At 34.6% G+C, this 20,646-nt stretch overlaps 2 protein-coding genes across 2 annotated transcripts; one reads left to right on the top strand and one right to left on the bottom strand.

Moving 5' to 3' along the window:
- The first annotated feature begins 8,520 nt into the window (after nt 1-8,520).
- Nucleotides 8,521-13,098, top strand: LOC110686198 (vicilin-like seed storage protein At2g18540). Its single transcript, XM_021862797.1, is given in 7 exon segments — nt 8,521-8,927; nt 10,052-10,226; nt 10,321-10,401; nt 10,515-10,692; nt 10,695-10,813; nt 11,314-12,388; nt 12,425-13,098. Coding segments are annotated over 7 exon segments (2,472 nt in total). The 5' UTR covers nt 8,521-8,577; the 3' UTR covers nt 12,919-13,098.
- A 595-nt stretch (nt 13,099-13,693) lies between these two features.
- Nucleotides 13,694-18,801, bottom strand: LOC110686197 (probable protein phosphatase 2C 80). Its single transcript, XM_021862796.1, has 5 exons — nt 18,646-18,801; nt 17,645-18,293; nt 16,680-17,004; nt 14,692-14,844; nt 13,694-14,250 (listed from the first exon to the last, which is right to left on the bottom strand). The coding sequence occupies exons 2-5, from the start codon at nt 18,238-18,240 to the stop codon at nt 13,954-13,956; spliced, it is 1,371 nt and encodes a 456-aa protein (XP_021718488.1). The 5' UTR covers nt 18,241-18,293; nt 18,646-18,801; the 3' UTR covers nt 13,694-13,953.
- Between the last annotated feature and the right edge of the window lie 1,845 nt (nt 18,802-20,646).

Raw genomic sequence — 20,646 nt, 5'->3', positions numbered from 1 at the left:
ACCCATAATAATAATAATAATAATAATAATAATAATAATTACATGTTTAGCAGAGCAATAGACGGCAAAGAAAGAGAGAAGAGAATATGTTCGATAAGCCTAACAGAAAGATCGTGTATCATCCATTAACCAATCACACCATGCCTTTTTTAATCTCTGTTTTTTTTTACGTATCATCATGCATCCATCCAATATCTCTATGTTTCTCCTTTCTTGATTTGTAACCCTTTAACCAAATAAAGCTTGCACTTTGTATTCCAATTTTAACGAACTCGATCATGCATCCATCCAATATCATGCACTTTTTTTAACCGCACTAGTATTCTATTTACTCGTTTACTCTAGCTTTATGTTGAGACATTTGTTTTATATAATACAAATCCGTTAGTTCCTTAATGTTCTTGACATCTAATTGCCCAAGAATTAGGAATATGAGAAAATTAGTGAAAAAGTGGGTTTGTAAGTGACAAAAATGTAATTTTATTGAATAATTGTGTGGAATAATAAGAGGGCAACGATGAAGCTTTTTTTTTTTTTTTAATTATGAAAACGATGAATCTAGCTAGATCTTCATTTGTATTGCAGAATGATAAAATCATACGGAGTACCCATTCTTTTTTTAAAAGAAAATGAAGATTTGAATCTTAAATAAAGTTACGACAACCATTATAACAAGGTATTGACTACGAACATTAGTCGTCACTCGAGTTTGGTTTATGTCGTGTTGTCGTATTTTGTAAGCTTTTACCTGCTTTACAATATATGTTGAAAAAATTATTATTCAAAATTTAATCAACTTGACTAACGGAAAGAGGTTGACCTATAATTTTGACTTTACTCCTCAATAAGGACCAATGACTATATCGATCATTGACCAAAGATAGATTTGAGGACAGTAGTCAGATTAGCCAATGAGACAAACTAAAGATGGATTGGAATAGGTAATTAGTTATGATAATGTTAGTAATATAAGATTCAATTGAACAAAAAATTAGTACTCCATAATATAATATTTCTAAACTCAAAACATTCTTTCATTTATTAGCTAAAATGGAGATAATTTATACGTAGCAAAACATCCTTTCACTAATATATACTTCGTATATTTTTTTTTTTCTTTTAAAAGAATATGTGTACTTATTCCTAATCACTTGTTAAAGATTAAATGCTCATATTACTATGGATCTGTGAGACTAGCTAGCTAGCTAGTCACCACTCACCTTGCACTACTGATTGTCATGCTAAGCTAAGTATTTTGGCTTTTATATATGATGGAAACTCATGTTTTCTAGAATCAATGTTATGTTATGTTGCATAATATCCTTCATATGAAAAAGCAAAAATCTTAATTATGTTGGTTTGAATCGTCGAGTCCTTTTATCATTAATGAATCACATACATCTAACGAACATCAAAACTATCTTATTACTCATTGCTCCGAAAATTGAAACAGCAAGTAGAAAACAATTGTAAATATATTGTGTATGCATAGGGTGAATAGTAGACGCTTATCATTGAAAATCGAATATAAAAAATGATATAAATCGTGTGAACGCTTGTTATAAAATGAGATGGGACCCAAACTTCTTTTGGTATATTTAACTTGTTAATACTCCATTTTAGTAAAGCGCATGCATGAGTTGTGTAATCAACTTTTAAATACTCATCTTTTTGTCGAGGAGGATGGAAGATGCGGCTAATAACGTTCCATCTTCAAGGAAAGTGTAAAATTAGCCTTTTTTTTTTGTTTTGGTCCAGGCGACTAAATAAAAAAACAAGAAGAATCAAATGTGCTATTAAATGGTTAGGTTAGATTTTTAGGTGCATTTATTTATTTTAATTAAAAATGAAAACCATATAATCTTCACTCATGTGGCTTATTATAACTAAAATTTATTGAGAGAAGAAACAAAAGGAGATTTGATCCTCATCCAAAATGAATTTGGATTTTTCTTTCCAATTAACCCTTTATTAATCTTGATTAGCATAGTAAGTATATTCTAGAAAATATTACTCCGTACCAAACAATTGGTACTCCGTAGTATACATGGTGTATTAACATGAACTCCATATATAGAGCTAGAAATTATATATTCCCAATATAGGTATTACAAATTACAAAGAAATGACTTTATTTTACTTGTTTAAATATAAAACAACATGAATCTCTACGTTATTGTTATCTTACACGAAACTTTATGAACCAAAAAATATCATTGTTTTTCGTGGCTCCTTATACAATAAAAATTATTTTGTATATATATGAGCGACCCTCCAATGTAAAGATTGTAGAAAGTCCTAGAAACAACAAAGAGCCAGAAAATAAATGAAAGGTCGTTTTTCAGATTCATTGAATTTATTACCTAAATCAAGTGCTCTTTTCTAACCCTTTTTTCCCAGGCGGGTAAAATAGACAAAGGGAGAAACAAAAACTTTTAAGTGGGAAAAAGTGCATTTGCAATTAGCAAACAATATTTGCTAATTAGTAAGCAGTGAAAAGGATAAGTCCATTTTTTTTTCTTTTCCCTTTTAGATGGGTTTGACAAAATTAAAGGACGACTAGGATATTTGCAACTTTGGTGTGTGCTAATGATAGAGTTACAAGTTGATTTCATCGTTCACAAGTTTGTAAGATTCTCCTAATGTCCCAAATTACTTTTTCTCCTAATAGTGAAAAATGAGGTTTTTATTTATTTACTTACTTTTATGGTTAAGTATTGGACTCGATTTTATAAAAAGAATATATATATATATATATATATATATATATATATATATATATATATATATATATATATATATATATAGAATGGAGCACATAATTTAATTTGAGACATTCACTTAATAAGTTTTATTTCAACCAACTCTCAAATAAACATATACTTTTTCTTTAAAATAGGTTCTCCGAAAAATCCACTCATAGACATATAGTATTTTGTATTTCCTCCATTTCTTTTTACTTGCAACATTTTGACTTCTACACTTTTCACATTACTTTGATTTTACTGACTTTAATGATTTATATAGTTAAGGAAAAATTTATTCATGTAGAATCTTGTTAAATTCGTCTCGATTTATGTTTTATCAAACATGAAATGGTAAAAAGAAAGATAAGATATTTGTTGCAAGTATAAAGAAACAGAAGATGTATAACTTGCAAGAAAGAAGAGGTACGGAGGTAAGGATAATCCACATATACATATGCATGCAAGAATTTTATATTTCCTACCTCAGCTCTTTCATGAAGGTTTCTAGCGCTAGATACACAATGGATCCTAAGCCAAGATATCTACAAGTATATGGAGTTTTTCCTTTTCTGTACTTTGATCATGCTAGAAGATACTAACTAATTACAGTATAGTTTATAACAACATGAAAACAATCCATTTCCTTTCATTCGGTGGTATAATAGACCTCTTTTTTATTTATAATTGAAATTATATTTATATAATATCTTGCCTTCTCTCATCTCGGTGGTCCAATTTTCTCTTTCAAATGCATGTCATAAAGACAAAAGATGTAAAAGAAATTCAATCTCAATTCTTAGATGTTAACCCTCAAGCTAAATTTAAGCTTTACCAGCTAACCTAGCTAAGTGGTAGTTAGTTCAAACGCATTGTTAAAAGAACCATTTATCGTCAAATGTCACTAGAAAAGTCTAGATTAACATAAGATTATTCCAAAAAAAAAAAAAAAATGGATTAGAGGTAGAAAGAATAATTGGAAGAGAATATATAACAAGCTTACGTCAAATACTTAGAAGTTAAGGTAGCTTGGAACAACACGGGAGAAACGATAGATGAGTCTTGTAGAATACAAAAGTTGAAGCAAACAAAGAACACCAAAAGTTAAAAAAATAAACCATTATAGTGTACATGTTTAAGATTCTGATTTTAATCATTCATAGAAAAAGCCATGGTATGATGGGTCTCCCTTTCACTCTCCACTTTCGACGGAAAAAAGAAAAGAAAAGGTGGGTAAGGATTTAATGGTTGGAAATCATTTTTATTGCCATATGATAAAATAATAAACTATTTAATAATACTAATAATAATTTATAATATAGTAAATTGATGTATTATTTTGATACCATTTTAAAGAAGTTTCATTATACAATATTTCATATTATAAAATATTATAGAAGTTATCATGTGTATGGATTGTCCTTTTCCAATGTGGGGATCCATTCATATAGTGTATAATTTTTTTGTTATGCTTTGAAAAAATACCATCTAATTCTAACTTTTTTTTTTTTTCTTCCCCTTTAACGAGAACCCTCCACCTTGTTGATTCATGTAAGATCTACTCCTTGTAATTTTTGATGGACAAAGTTTTTTTTTCCTAATCTTTATGGTGATGATGATGATTCCTTTTTATTCACACGTGGCTTTTGTCTCATCACTTCTATATGATTGAAATTGGAATAAAATTATCTGTCTCATTTTTTTTAATGTAAGATTTTATATGCTACTAAATTTAAATTTATTTATTAGTTGAAATTTTGTAATTTTTAAATAATTGGGTGACGAGACCTTGAGTAATAGTAGATATGAATCAATAAAAGGATTGCCACAAATGTGGAACATGTACATAACCGTAATAGTGAGAAGTAAAATTTGGATTCAATAAACTTATTTGATAAAGAAATCTTTCCTTGATTGATATAGATAGTGCCTTTGAGTTAGATGATAAAATCACCAAGTTTTATACCTGTTTATAAACTTTCGAATCTCGATTTCTTGATCTTATCTGTTAACCAATGCAATATTGTTAGGAAATAGATCGCATTTGAGTTGGGATTACTTGTACCACAATGAAGAATTAGAGGACGAGCGACTTACATATAAAATTAGTGGATTACTTTACCTATTACAAATTTGTCTTAGGATGAAATCTACTTTTATATATAGTCAAACTCTCATTTGAAATAAGGGTTATTTGACCTATTGTGGAAGTCCAAAAATTACTTAAAGAGCGGGGTGTTTTGAGATTCATCATAACAATAAAAGTTTTTAGCATGATATCCATAATACATATCAAATTCATCATTAATATACTATTGAAATACTTTTAAAAACAAAGGAAACAACTTTTTTCAGATTCAAAACCGTATTTTAAAGTTTTCAATAAAACTAAAAATTCACAAGTCACAACGATAAGGAATAAAAAATATGTGCACCAAAAGAAATGATGGATAAAAAATTCCTTAGAGAAGTCCAAAAAAAGGCCCTCAATCTCATTCCATATATGCATCACATAAGTTGACTAGAAAATTCTTTGGGCAGGACCAAAAGTTTCCCGATTTATGGTCCCAACCATTACCAATTTTATGGTCCAATCTTTGTGAATGCGCTACAAGTAAAAGTGTATAGCCAAACCAAGTGACTCTACCAAAAGAAGTGGCCACTCGCCAATGATCAGCTGCATGCTACTTTAGTGGTAGTAAGAAAATTAAAAAAAAAAATCAATATGGAAGGAGATGTTCTTCAACTTAATAATTGATTTAAGGTATTCGAAATAAAATGAACTATAAGTTATACTACTATATGCGACATTTATGATGCACAACACAATGATGATCATGAGGTATAATTGATGAAGACATATTACTTTGTAACATACTTGAATAAGATATAATCAGGATCGTTTCTGATATATTATGAGGCCAAGGTGTAATATACAAGTAGGGCTGTACACTGGTCCAAAACCGGACCGGACCTGGACCGGACCTGTTGGGACCGGGACCTGAATCAGGGAATTTTGAGGACCGGAGACCGGACCTGATTCAACAGGTCCGGTTCCGGGTTAGACCTGAAAAATCAAGTCCGGTCCGAGTTCGGACCTGAATAGACCTGTTTTTTTATTTATTTTTTGATTTTTTATTTAAAAAATAAAATAAATAATAACATAAAATCTGATATTATCAATCATGAATACTACATAAATTGTATAAATTGACTAAAGTCCCAATTCCCAAACACCAAAAATACTAGACAACAGTAACCACCAGATCTACCACCTTCAAAGTAGATGGTCGCAAAGGAAGGTCGGGGTAGATCGTGAAGCGAGTAAGAGGGCGATTGGTGTATGATTGGGTGGCTGCAGTCGCTGGAGTCGCGCGATCTGGTGGATGCGGTCGCCGGAGTCGCGCGTTCTGGTGGCTGCGTTCGCTGGAATCGCGCGATCTGGTGGTTGCGGCCTCTAGTGTCGCGCGTTCTGGTGGCTGCAGTCGCTGGAGTCGCGCGATCTGGTGGCTGCGGTCGCTAGAGTCGTGTGTTTTGGTGGCTGTGGTTGCTGGAGTCGCGCAATGTGGTGGTTGCGGTTGCTAGAGTCGCACGTTCTAGTGGTTGGGGTTGCTAGAGTCGCGCGATCCAGTGGTCGCTAGAGGAGTGTGCAGCGTGAGGGAGTGGGTTTGTAAGTGTGTTGTGTGACTTGTGTTGGCAGAGTGGGTTAGGGAGTGAGTGATTAAGTTAGGGTTAGAAATGAACTGACTTCTTGTTTTGATATTTGGGAAAAAAAAGTTTTTTTTAAAAAAAATACATTTTTACCGAGTTTCAGGTCCAGACCTGAAAACCCCGGGTTTGGACCTGATCCGGACTGGGACCGGAAACCTTGAATTTTAAGGACCGGGACCGGACCTGAATCTACAGGTCCGGGTCAGGTCCGGTCCCAACAGGTCCGGATCAGGTCGGTTTTCAGGTCCGGTCCTATTTATGTACACCTCTATATACAAGTCATGATAACTCCTTATACATGCAACTTTAGATTATTTTATTTTAAATAGGATATTTGATTATATACCTTACAAAATATAAAAAAGATGTATAGAAAATTTCCATTCAATCCACACATATGCTCTATGCTAGACTATACTTAGGCCCTGTTTGGTAATTAGATGGTAGTTGATTGACATAACTGATTGTATTAGCTGATTTGACTAGCTTGTTATCTTGGCTGGTTTGACTAGCTGATTATAATTAGCTAATTGTGTAAAAGTGTTTAGTATATAGTTGTTAATTGTTAGCTGTTTTAGTATTTTTAAGAGCCAAAAAGCTAATTGTTTAATAAGCTAATTTTAAAGAGCTCTTATAATGAGCTTTTTCTAAAAGAGCTTTTTGAGCCTAAAAATCTCTTTTAATAAGCTATTTACCAGACACTCAAATTAGCTTTTTTAATTGATCAAATCTCTAATTGGGCAAAATAAGCTAAAAGCTCTTTACCAAACAAGGCCTTAAACTACTCAAACAAAGACTATCTACACCATAAAGAGACAAACATACAATCATAACAAATGGTTTATGTAACTAAAATAATCTGAACTATACAAAGAGAAAGGGAGTCTAATTTCCTAAAAAATTTGACTATTTTCTGCCTAAGCAGATCAAATATGAAAAGCAGAAGTCATTGTGACATGTGGTTGAAACTTAGTGCATTTTTTTAGTGTAAATATTATGGTGAGGGAGCAGTGGAAAGATACTCCCTTAGTTTTTTTTGGTGTTTAGAGAGCCAAAAGGACAGATAATGGGAATCGATCCCAAGATCTCCTGAAATCAAAAGGGAAGCTCTAACCACTTGAGTTATCCCTCACTCTCAGAGATACTCCCTTAGTGATAGAGTAACACACTAACACCCAATGAGGTACAAGATGGTATGGGCTGTTCTTACTATCATCTGCAATGATTGGATCATCAAAAGTCCAACATTTAATCAATCTAACTCAGCCCAAATCAGTTGGGCTAAAAAAACAAAATACAGGTACCACATATTATCAACCCCATCAAATCAAAGAGGAAAATTCCATTAAAAAGAAAAGGAAAGAGGAAAATTCCTACTTCGTGTAACATAATTGATCAAAGCCAAACTTGACTTTTAACTTTAATTTCTTTCTGATATACCACATTTGTGATTTTGTATGCAACTTTTATAGCAAATTTAATATCAAGCGAAAATATCATATACAGCGTGAGAAATTTAAATTTCTAATCCTTGGTCCAGTCCAAAACCCCATAAATCGATCTTTGAACATACCAGTTTCTGTTTTTTTTTTTTTTTTTTGAATTATGAATACAAGCCTCTATAAGGCTATTTTATATAAGACGTTCAAACAATAATTTTTCTTATGATTGGACCGCTTTTTTCAATTTGGTTTGGATTCGATCCAAGTAAGATTAATCCAATTTTCGGATCTTAAATTTTAAATTTCCAATCTTCAATCCAGTAGTGAACAGCCCTACATGATATATTCTTGCTTGTCTGTTCCAATTAATCCGTATATCTCAAAATAAGATTCCCAAAATTTGAATTTAGATAAATACAAATCAAAGTGTACGTAATTTCTTCGAAATTTCACCCTTAAAACACATTATTAGGCAGTAGTAATATACGACCAAAAAAGCTCTCACCTCATTGGAGTCTTTCTTTGCCACTTGCCACTTGCCACACCAACACCTACGTGTGTAATCTGCATGCACTTCTCTTTCTCTCTCTTCATTCTTTAAATTCACAATAAAAATCCAACACTGTTTTTATGTTACGCTTTGAGTAGTGTTTACTCTATTAGTATTATCATCAAATAAAATGATGAATAAATCAGGAAATATGAAACAATTTTGGTGTGTTTTTCTCATACTTATTAGTATAGTGCTACAATTAAGTAATTGTAGTGTTGTTTATGGAGGATTGAATTTTCATGAAGATAGTGTTGTGAGTAGTGGGAGTACTGGTACAATTGGGAGGCTAGTGAAGAAGGAAGACAGGATACCGGTTGTTGCGACGGAGTTCGGCGAGATATCGGCGGTCGATGTCGATGACGGTTCCGGTACAGGGAGGCATAGCTACCATATTCAGTTCATTACTTTGGAGCCTAATGCGCTTTTTCTTCCTGTGCTTCTACATGCTGACATGGTCTTCTATGTCAAAACAGGTACGTGACGAACTCTTCTAATCCTATTGCTTATATGGAACTCTGCGTTTGTCTACTCGAAATTAATAGTCACGTATATTATTTATCTAATTTTGGATGTTTAAACATATTGTTGTGTAAAATTAAAGTTACCCTTATTATTACTCTTAGATGGGAAGAAGAGTAGAATATATTATGCAATAATTTGTAATTTTAGTGTGTTTAGTTTTAGTTCATAGTGTTGTTCAAGAAAGCAATTTCGATGTGCTTATGGGTAATACAGATGAAATGCGTGTTAAATGTTCGTCTTCCTAAGTCCGACATACCTGTAGTGATACATTGATCTAGGAAGACCACACATGAGTAATGGTGTGAATGTATAACATGACCAAGAATAGAGTTTTAGCAACGAGTTAATTCCAACTCATTCTTAAGCAACGAGTAATTAGCGACGAATTTCAACATCATCCTTCTTAAGCACTAGGATTAGACTCAATGGCTACACATAATAGCTTTCCAAATCTAGCTGGCTAGGGGCAATTACTAGACAGTCATTTAGGAGCTAATCCCTAACTAAGAGGATTAACTAAACTAGACAATTCATGGACATTTATATATTAACGATTCGGTCAAAGACAGATGCACAATCGAGCCATATCTAGTTTGAGCTTGACCTGACTTCTTATACGAGTTAGTTCTAACTCCTTGAGCAAACTCTAAAAAGCTCCAAAAATGCTCAAACACTAGATCTTGAGAATGAGAATTTTGTTGTAACAATCAGGTCACAAAGCTCCCATTCTAATCTAGATAAGTAGACAGGGTGATATGGAATATAAGGACTAGGTAGTAATGCTTTCGAACTTATTTGTAATAGTAGTATAACTTTGCTCTATCAAAACAGGCGGAGTAAAACTAATACTAGATTTAAGCACTTTGTATAGGTAATTAGACAAGGAAGGCTGTTTTATGTAAATCGAACGCAGCAACAAACTAAGCTCGGTAACTCCATATACTAATCTGGAGCACGCTTACCATTGTTGGTTATGCTTATAACTACCTTGAAAGCTCCCTCAATAATCAAATCTCTTACATTATATATCTACCAATATCTAGTTATAAATCTGGTGAGTTTGCACTCTTTGCAGGAAGTGGGAAGATAAGCTGGACTGATAGTGATGAACTAAATAAAGTTAGCTTGCAGCGAGGGGATGTTTACAGACTCAAGTCTGGCAGTCTCTTCTACCTTCATAGCAGTTTAGAGGCTGAAGAGACGAGGCTCAGAATCGTTGCTGTTTTTGCCAATCCGGAGGAAGAGAAACTACAGGTAAATAGGACAGGAAGAATTTTTAAGCTTACTCAATTGGCCACATTTTTCTCCCAATAGAACTAAAATGTTGTGATCAAATTTCCTCTTTTAGGGTCCATCAATTGGGCCGTACTCAAGCATCAATGACCTCGTTCGAGGCTTTGATAAGAGCATCCTTCAAGCGGCTTTCCAGGTACCCCATTCTTTCTCATCTCACAAGAACAGTAATATTTGTAAAACTTTTACGTTCCGTGTTACTTTTTCATCATCTTCCTACGGAGTATTTAACAAATTATCATACTGCAGGTACCTGAGGAAGTAGTAGAAGAATTAACAAGTGCAACAGATACACCAGCAATAGTATACGCAGAGACCAAAAAGAAGAATTTCTGGCAGCAGGAGCTTCTGTTTATCAATGTTTTCTTAGGAATCCAGAGTTACAGCAATCAAATCAGTGAAAACAAGAAGAAGCACACTAAGACATTCAATTCAAGGAAGACCCGGATTTTAAAAGCTGCAGCGGGTGGAGTACAGCAGTCAGCGATCACAACTTGCACGCATTACAAGATTCCCATATCGGTGTCTATATGGTGAACCTTACCAAGGTGAGCCACAAACATACTCATTCTATTTACAGAAGCATTGTCACAACGTTCTCGACCTATGAATAAGAACAAACTCAGCAAGATAGATATCATTCCACATTTTGCATTACTCACATATTCTGAGTATTTTTCTACTTGTGGTATCTTAACCAATAAACTTAGGGAAATGAACCAAAAACCACCCTTTAAGCGAAGGTGTTATTCTTAAAACTACCAACAAAAGAAATTCATTAAAGGCCCCAAAATTCGACTAATATTCAAACAAAATACCCACAACGATATCAATTTACTAGTAGTTGGTAAAGATTGAATAAGCAAAATTGTAATGATAGGATGGTCTTGATTACAAAACAGGGTGCTTCTTTTTGTTAAGTTTCCAAATAAAAAAAAATTACGTAGGTTTCGTAAAGTTGGTTCAAGAGTTAAATGTTAAAATTCACTTATGCTAGACCACATAAAAATTTTAGTGTTCTAACAGCATTGCTGGTTGCAAAATCCAGGGTTCAACGATGGGGCCTCACTGGAACCCGATGGCAACGGAGGTATCAGTTGTGTTGGAAGGAGAGGGAATGGTTCGCGTGGTTTGTCCAAGTGCACTGACAAACAAAGAATGCAAAAACTCGAGGTTTAGAATTGAGGAAGGTGATATATTCACTGTCCCAAGGTTTCATCCAATGGCACAAACATCGTTCAACAATGGCTCACTTGTTTTCATGGGGTTCAGCAGCACAACAAAGAAGAACCATCCTCAGTTCCTAGCAGGAAAGGCTTCAGTGCTGCAGACACTAAGCAAAACCATTATAGGTGCATCCTTTAATGTGTCAAACACAACAATTGACCAGCTGCTAGCAGCTCAAGACGAAACAATCATATTGGACTGCACTTCTTGTGCTGAAGAACAGGAGATGAAGATGGAAGATGAGATTGAAAAGGAAAGGCAAGAAGAGGAAGAAAGGAGGAGAAGAGAGGAAGAGAAAGATTGGAAAAAGGAAGAAGAGAAAGAGCAGAAAAGGCGAGAAAAAGAGGAGAAAAGAAGGAAGAGAGAGGAAGAGGAACGGAAGAGACAGGAAGAAGAGCAAAAAAGGCGAGAAGAAGAGGAAGAAAGAAGGAAAAGAGAGGAAGAGGAAGAGCAGAGAAGACAAGAAGAAGAGGAAGAAAAAAGGGAAAGGGAGGAAGAGGAACAAAAGAGGCAGGAGGAGGAAGAGCAGAGAAGGAAAGAAAAAGAGGAAGAAAAAAGGAAGAGAGAGGAGGAGGAAAAAAGAAAAAAGGAGGAAGAGGAACAAAAGAGACAAGAGGAGGAGGAGCAGAGAAGGCACGAAGAAGAGGAAGAGGAACAAAAGAGGCAGGAGGACGAAGAGCAGAGAAGGCAAGAAGAGGAGGAAGAAAAAAGGAAGAGAAAGGAGGAGGAAGAGCAGAGAAGGCAAGAAGAAGAGGAAGAAAAAAGGAAGAGAAAGGAGGAGGAGGAAAGAAAAAGGAAGGAAGAGGAACGGAAAAGGCAAGAGGAGGAAGAGCAAAGAAGGCAAGAAGAAGAGGAAGAACAACGAAAGCGTGAAAAAGAAGAAGATAAAAAAAGACGTGAACAAGAGGAAGAGCAAAGAAGGGAAGAACAAGAGGAAGAGCAGAGAAAGCGTGAAGAAGAAGAACAGAAAAGGCATGAAGAAGAGGAAGAAGAAAGGAAACGAGAAAAGGAGCAGGAAAGAGAACATGAGGAAGAGAAAAGAAGGCAAAGAGAAGAGGAAGAGCACAGAAGGCAAGAGGAAAAAGAGAGGCAGCGAGAAGAGGAAAAACAGAGAAAGAAAGAGGAAAAGGAGAGGCAAAGAGAGGAGGAAAAACAGAGAAAACAAGAGGAAGAAGAAAGGAAGAGAGAAGAGAAGGAAAGAAAACAAGAGGAAGAAGAACGGAGGAGAAGAGAGGAGGAAGGAGGAGAGGAAGAACAAGAGACTGAGCAAGAAATAGCAAAAAGAGAGGAGGAAGAAAGAAGGGAATGGGAAAGGCAAGCAGAGAAAGAAGCAAGGAAAAGGAGATCGACAGAAGAAAGTGATGGAAGCAGAGGAGAAGGAAGAATTCTGAGGCGTACAACAAAGGTTTCAGATGTTCGTTGGTAAATTCAATGCCCGTATTAGCTTAGCACCATCGTTTGAAATCCTGCCTAAATATCATAATGCCACATATAGCTCATCACCAGGGCAATAAAAAATGTTTGTAATAGTTAAGTAATGTGATTTTAAGGTAGAAATCTGGTGGATATTTCACTTTGAGAGCAGTGGAAACCGTAATTTTCTTTCTTTCCTTCTGTATTTTGATAATATCTGCAATGGCACCCTAATAGTTTATCTTATTATATGCTTGCAAAATTAAGCCACTTGCATCTTCAATATTTTGTGACGTTCTCAAAAATTCTAAGCAGTTCAGTTGCTGCACTAGACTAAATTTTTCATGGCAACGCCAAAAAAAAAAAAGGGCAACTTTCAAGCTTAACAACATTAGATTAAATCTTTCTGAAAAACTACGCAGCTTTTTTTTTTACCCTTTCTTTTTCGTCTAAACAGCTATTTGAAAATTTTTTTACGATTTAACCTCAATAATCTTTTATCTATCTTAAAGATTTTTTGGGAGTATTATTACAACATCAAATATGATAAGAACAAGAAGTTGGCAAAACCTGGATAGGGCCATTATTCCAAGAGAACTACCCTTGTAAACAAAGGCTACTCCCTGGTGGTTTTTATTCAGATTATTATTTATTTATTTATTTTTATTATTGTTTATATATATATATATATATATATATATATATATATATATAGAGAGAGAGAGAGAGAGAGAGAGAGAGAGAGAGAGAGAGAGAGAGAGAGAGAGAGTTTTCAAATTAAAACAAGATTCAAGTAAAAGAAGAAATTCTCTAATTATTTCACCTTTCCTAGCCCTCCCATTATCATCCAAGTGTAGTGCGTACACCCTAGATTCTCTACTTTGGTGAGACAAAACAAGAGGAGAGAAGGAATGAACCAGTACAAAGAAAGAAATAAATATTGAACATTTGCTGCAAAATCGATGTTAGTTTCACCATTCTATTCATTGGAATTCTAGTGACCAGGAAACTGAAAGGAACACAAAAAGAAACTAACAAGGGGCACAACTCACTGATTATCCTCGCCAATGATATAAGATACAACAACAGTGATGTCATCCAGCTTTCCTCCAATATAACGAAACCCAGCATCATGTGCAGCAGCAGCAAATGGTGTTTTTCGATGTTTATCCATAGCTCTTTGTTGCGCTAGAGTGGCTATGTTTTGTGCTGTTGCCTGGGGATCGAGACCTGATCTCTTAGCTTGGACAACCAAAGCAGTAATCTCGTTGTCATATAAGTTGTCAAATAATCCATCTGTACCAGCAACTATAACATCTCCTGAAGCAACAGGAAATGTGAAGACCTGCCACATACAGAATAAAACATCACTTAAATGTAAACATGGAAGCTACCACTCTAGAAAAACCAAGTTTGGTGAAGAGTATTATTTCAGAGTCTAATGGTTAGCATACATAGATATTCCATAACTAAAATTTAAGGAAAAATTGAAAACCATATATACAACACATGCACGAGATTAAGCATGCCCCGAAAATCCAATAATATAATTTATAGTTCCAGCTCTTTAAATCCCCAGCAAGGGGATAGAGAAGAAGAAATTTGGAAAGCTGGCAAAAAAAAAAGGCAGAGTTGCAGAGGAGTAAATTCCTCTTTAAAACTGCCCTTATTCATCAAATGTTTTACGGTAAAGGGAACCTAAATATGTTTACAGCCATCACTAGAGTAGTCATGGTATGATCCAACTAATAGAGGAAACCATGAAAGCTAACAGCAGAAAATGTACCTGGCCAGAACTGGGTAAATCACCTCCAGCTGAAGTACTTGCCAACTGATACGGAAAATTGAAACCATACTGCTGCACAGGGGACCGAAATACTGTACTTCCATCCCTGATTACTATGAATCCACTGTCTCCGAGATTAATGGCATGGATCCCCTGCCAAATAATAAAATAATAAGTCACTCAGTGGACTTTTCACGACAATAGAAGACATGATATCAAGAAATCCAGAAGGCATACAGAGCTTCAGGCAAAAGTCATGTGACCAAGCTAAAAGTTTTGAATTATTATATCCAATTAGGCATGGAAAGAAACATAAATCAGCAAACACATGTAATTCCTAATGTCCTCTTGGTATTATCTGTTATCATCTAGCATAGCACAGAGCCACAGAATGCATAAATGGTTCTATGTTTCAGATGAATCATAAGACGATGAGGGCAATTCATGATAATCCTCTAATTAAGTAGAACAGAGACCACCCCAACAATAGCAGAGAACTAAGGTGTACATTTCAATTTCCTCTATTCCACAAATATTGCACCATGGAGAATTTCATCCTTCCCGAGAATCTCGACTTATAACCTTGACAATTAATATGTATAATTCTCAATATGTGAAAATTATTAAATGTTGAAAATTTGAAAGTATAGATCTAGCCGAATATAACAAGACCCCACATGACTATATTTTTCTTTACATATAAATCACAATAGATGGTCAAAGAGAGCTCGTTAGCTTGTAAATATTCTAAAGATCAACATGGTGTAATTTTTGTGAAACGAAGTGTATATGTTTTTCTAACTTGAATCAACAATTTTAAAAAAATTGCAGAGAAAGCATAACTTAAAGAACATAAATATAATCAATCAAAGCCTTAACCCCATAAGTGGGGTCGACTACATGAACCAAAAGTGATTTTTTTCGTGTAGTCATCGACAAAAATCTTCCTCCTCCATCCCTTACGATACAATGCCTCATCCTCATGCAAATCCATAAACTTCATATCCTTCCTAACTCCTTCCAACCAAGTCAGTTTCGATCTCCCTCGTTTAACCCCTCCATTGTCCCACTTTTCCACCCTTCGTACCGGTGCACCCTCGGTCTTTGTCTTAAATCAATCAAAGCCTTAATTCCATAAGTGGGGTCAGCTACATGAACCAAAATTTGATTATTCTGTGTAGTCATCGACATAAATCTTCCTCCTCCATCCCTTACGATCCAATGCTTCATCCTCATGCAAATCCATATACTTCATATCCTTCCTAACTCCTTCCAACCAAGTCATTTTCGGTCTCCCTCTCCCTCATTTAACCCCTCCATGTTCCCACTCTTCCAATCTTCGAACCGGTGCACCCTTGGGTCTCCGTCTTACATGCCCAAACCAACGCAGGCGATTTTCCCTTAGTTTGTCTGCAATGCCTCCCACACTTACTTTATTGCAAATAACCTCATTTCTTATTCTATCTCTTAGAGTGTTCCCGCACACCCACCTTAACATGTACATTTCCATAACCTCCATCTTTTTAATGTGCTTCTTCTTCGAAGCCCAACATTCTTTACCATAGAGCAACACTGGTCTTATGGCAGTCCTGTAGAATTTTCCCTACAACTGTAAGGGGATGCTTCGGTTACATAACACTCCCGTTGGCGCTCTCCATTTAAGCCACCCCGACTTAATCCCGTGGGCCACGTCTGGATCAATGTTTTCTGGATGAGGGACCCAAGATACTTAAAACATTCACTCATGGTCAAGCAATATAGAGAATAAATTAAAAAGGAGGGGGAAGCAAAAGCACTCCTGGCAACAAAAACACAAGATGAGCAAGAGTAACATGCCTCTTAAACATAAGTGAAAAAAAATAAGGCAGTCAGACAATAAACTGCTCCGTATATTGTAAAAAGAAACAGACCACGCCTAAACAACTTCAACCATGATAATTAACAGTGTTGTCTCATTTTTATCAGGTAAGAACAGCAAAAGTACCAACCTGGTCAGTGAGAGCAATTATACAAGCTGTGGATGAGCCTATGACATTAGTGTCAGCATGAGCTTTTTCCAATATTTTAGCCGGGTCTACCCCATCCTTGGAAATTTCTTGTATAGCTGTCATAGAATTAGACATAAGTAGTCGAGCATAAATTCCAGCATCAACACCAACATCTGCCCATCCACCAACACCATCTGCAACTCCAATCACTCTTTTTTCTTCACAAATGAAATGAGCATCTTCTCCTCCAGTTTTAACCTTGTCAGGGTGTGGCAGGTAACATGATCCTGAACGAAGCTTCAAGGATCTATGACTTACGTTTTTACTACAGTCAACAACAACAACAACAAAGCTGATCACTATTATTATTTTCCTTTTCATAAATGTATTTAATATGCAATGATTCAATTGCCTCCTCCTAAACACCCATACAGCTTTTCTTTTTCAAGGTTGAGTTAACTGATATGCTCTATATATGAACATCAGCTAATCCAAGAATCAAACATCTCTCAGTGTCTCAAGTCCTACTCTCTCTCCTAATGTATTCAAATTAACTTTAAGGCCTATAACAATTATAATGAATTTATATATATTTGTCATCTTTGAAAGAATATGGATAGGGAAGGTACCATTGTTAAAATGGCTGTTTCACGAAAAAAAATAATATCAGTACATCTATCATCTATGTATGGTAAAAAAAATCCAAAAAGATACCATTGTACTTTGTATCCAAACTATTTAGCTATTTTACCAAATTAAATGATTGAAACACCATCCAATGTTTCAAACTAGTGACATTTATAGTGAAGAGCTGCTATCCACACTAGATCCCTGTCATCTCAATTCTCAAATGAGCTAGCATGTAACAAACTAACAATTAACAGCAGAATTCAAAATACCTAAGCAATAATACATAACCCTATGTCAAACAAAAGGTCCTTTATATGATGGGAAAGAGGACATACCAGGAAGAGGTATCTGTAGGATTATCAAGCGGCACATCCCTAGCAGAAATGTCAAATGGGACATCAGCAGCAGCTCCATCAGAATAACTCGCAGAAGGTGATGCACGATAACTCCTCAAGCATTGTCCAAGAAACTGCCTAGAGTCCCAACTCTTGTAAGATAAACCAGGGATAGCTAGACTAACAAAGTGAACATCTCGATTTCTTAAACCAACACTAGCTTTTCGACAACTATAAACACTTCTATCACCAAAGAAAACACCAGCTGGCTTCGCAAAGTCCACAACATTACCATACCCCTTAAACAATGTATCAACACATACATCCCCAGAAACAGCGTGGGACCCCGAAGCAGCCATCGGATTCCTTATAACACGGCAGCACAAAGACGCGATAGTTGTGTTTACCAAAAACTTATTTATCCGATGACTACTATAAGACCTCACAGAATTACAACTCTGATTCAGAGTTTGACTCTCAATGCATAAACTTGCAACCAAATTCCCCTGCTCCCACGATATAACCCGACCGGACAACAATCTTCTGAGAGACGAACTACAAGCAGTATTCAGCTTTGACAAAGATACCAATTGCATCTTAAACCCTTAAAGGCCAAATCATCCCTTGCCAATACAAAGCCCAATAAAACCTAAAAATTTAACCATATCTCCACAATAAGTCACAACTATCACAGCTACTAATTAATTAATTAATCAATACATATTAATATATATGTAAATTCATAAATAACTCCTTGGATAATTCAAGCACAATATCACATTATCAACATTAATTCCAAAAAAAAATTGAAAGATTGAAAGTAATTACACAAAATCTAGTAAAGCAGCAAGCTATTTAATTATGAAATTGAAAATTAAATTGCAATGATCATCAAATAAGCTTCTAATTGAAAATTAAATCAAACAATAAACATCAAAAAAAATTCAGTAAAAAGCAAAAATAATTAAAAAAATAATTAAAAAATCAAGCTTAGAGCTTACCTAATTAGAAATTAATTGATGAGAAATTGGATAATTGATGAAAGTTGGATAAAACCCTAATAAAATCCGGCGATAGAGTAGAAGAGTGCCGGCGATGGGGAAAAAGGTGGAATTTTCTCTCTCTTCTTGGCCCAAAAAAAAAAGGAGAGAAATGGATATAATAATTTTAAATTATATGGCAGAACGAGAAACACAAATCACGTGATTTGCAACTTGCTAGCCTGAAATGGTCTAAACGGATCTATGGGCTTGATACGTATAATGGACTAGATTCGTTTTAATTCCAATCTCGTTCATTCGAGCTTTATCCAATTGGTTCAAACGTTCAATTAATCTCAAATTTTCAATACTACGCAGAATTGGCTTAGTGGTAAAGGTTTGTCTTCGTACTTAACAATTATGGAACTAAATTTTACTGATATTTGGTTCATATGGGTGGTATGAGTTTGGAATACTAAGTAAAAAATAAATCAAGATAATATGGGTCGATACATGATTCTTAGTAACTTGCATTTAGCTGTTGTTTGAAAATGGATTGACATTTGGTTTATTGAGTGTGGTTTGGATTTGGATTCGGGGATAGAGCTGGTGATAAAGGATTGGAACTTAATTCGTAATGTCTGTGTTTGGTTGTGTACTAATAGATTTTTTTTTTTTTAATTTCATATCTTAAGGTTTGATATGAGTCGTATCCTCCTCATCTTTTATTTGAACTATATATTTGTAGATATAAGGTATGAGTTTATAATATGGAGTTTTGGTAGACATTAGGCACGAGTTTTATTTATTCCAAACTCATGTTATTACCTAAAATTTATGAACCAAACTCTGTGGAAGTGGGGATTCTTTAATCCCTCTCCCAACACCACCAATGAGTTGGACTAGCAATGCTAAAATGGATACCTAATAAATAGAGGCATAGGTTCAATAAGATCCTATTCATTAACATATGATAATAGTAGTAATAATAACTTCCTTAACTAATGCTCAAAACATTACACCCTCCGTCTATGGTTGTTCACTTATCCAAACCTAAACTAGATTGAATCAAATGAAGTCTAGACCCATAAAAACAATCCAAAACCTGAAAACTATAATGCTATATATTACAATTGGAATTCGTTGAGTACTCTGTACTCATTGACAAACATATTATACTCCATACCATACTACCTCCATTTATAAGGATCCATACTTAAACCAATAGATGGTAGCTCAAGTAACCCTTATACATGTAAGTCATTCTTCATATAATTCCTTAATTAGCACTTTGCATAATATTATTTAGACAATTTCAAAAGCTTATTAACTGACACATCTTACAAGTCAATCAGTCTAGCTAAATACTTCCTCCGTTCTTTTTTACTTGACTCGCTTTGACTTTTACACTATTCATCACCTCTCCTTTGACCGTCTTTTATGAATAACTAGATTATCCCCGTGCGATGCATGGTTATAATAAAAAAATAAAAAAATATATATATAGTATAGAACTCGTATATATAATGAATCTTTTCAATTTTTTCATAAATTCATTGGAAGGAGATTTCCTATTAAAATACAGTTTGGATATTTTAGGAATTTCCAGACGTTTAAATATTAGTGTTAAGGAATTGAGGAGAGGGAATGATATATCTTTAAATCAAAAGAAAGGGATACTATTGATATTCATCAATTTACTATACTTTGATTTTCTAGATTAAAGTTGTTGAAAGAATTTACTTAGCTTGTTTACAAAGTATCACACAAAAGGGGAAAAAAATCCTTTTTAAAAAAAAAGTATCACAAAATAATGACATCATCAATGGTTTTAGGCGGGAAAAAATTTCATAAGAAAGCGACACGTATACAGTTTTGTGGGGAGATGATGTCAGCAATGTTTTGTTTTAGTAATAGTTAATAAATATGTAAAGAAAAACATATTTACGTGGGATATGTTTAAATTCGTCTCAATAAATACTATCATAATATATAACTTTTATATTGCACCAAAAAAAAATA

Source organism: Chenopodium quinoa, unplaced genomic scaffold (assembly GCF_001683475.1).
Source record: "Chenopodium quinoa cultivar QQ74 unplaced genomic scaffold, ASM168347v1, whole genome shotgun sequence".
In the NCBI taxonomy this organism is placed as follows: domain Eukaryota; kingdom Viridiplantae; phylum Streptophyta; class Magnoliopsida; order Caryophyllales; family Amaranthaceae; genus Chenopodium; species Chenopodium quinoa.
The sequence above is the reverse complement of the archived record's forward strand: the minus strand, read 5'-3'. Positions and strand labels throughout refer to the sequence as shown.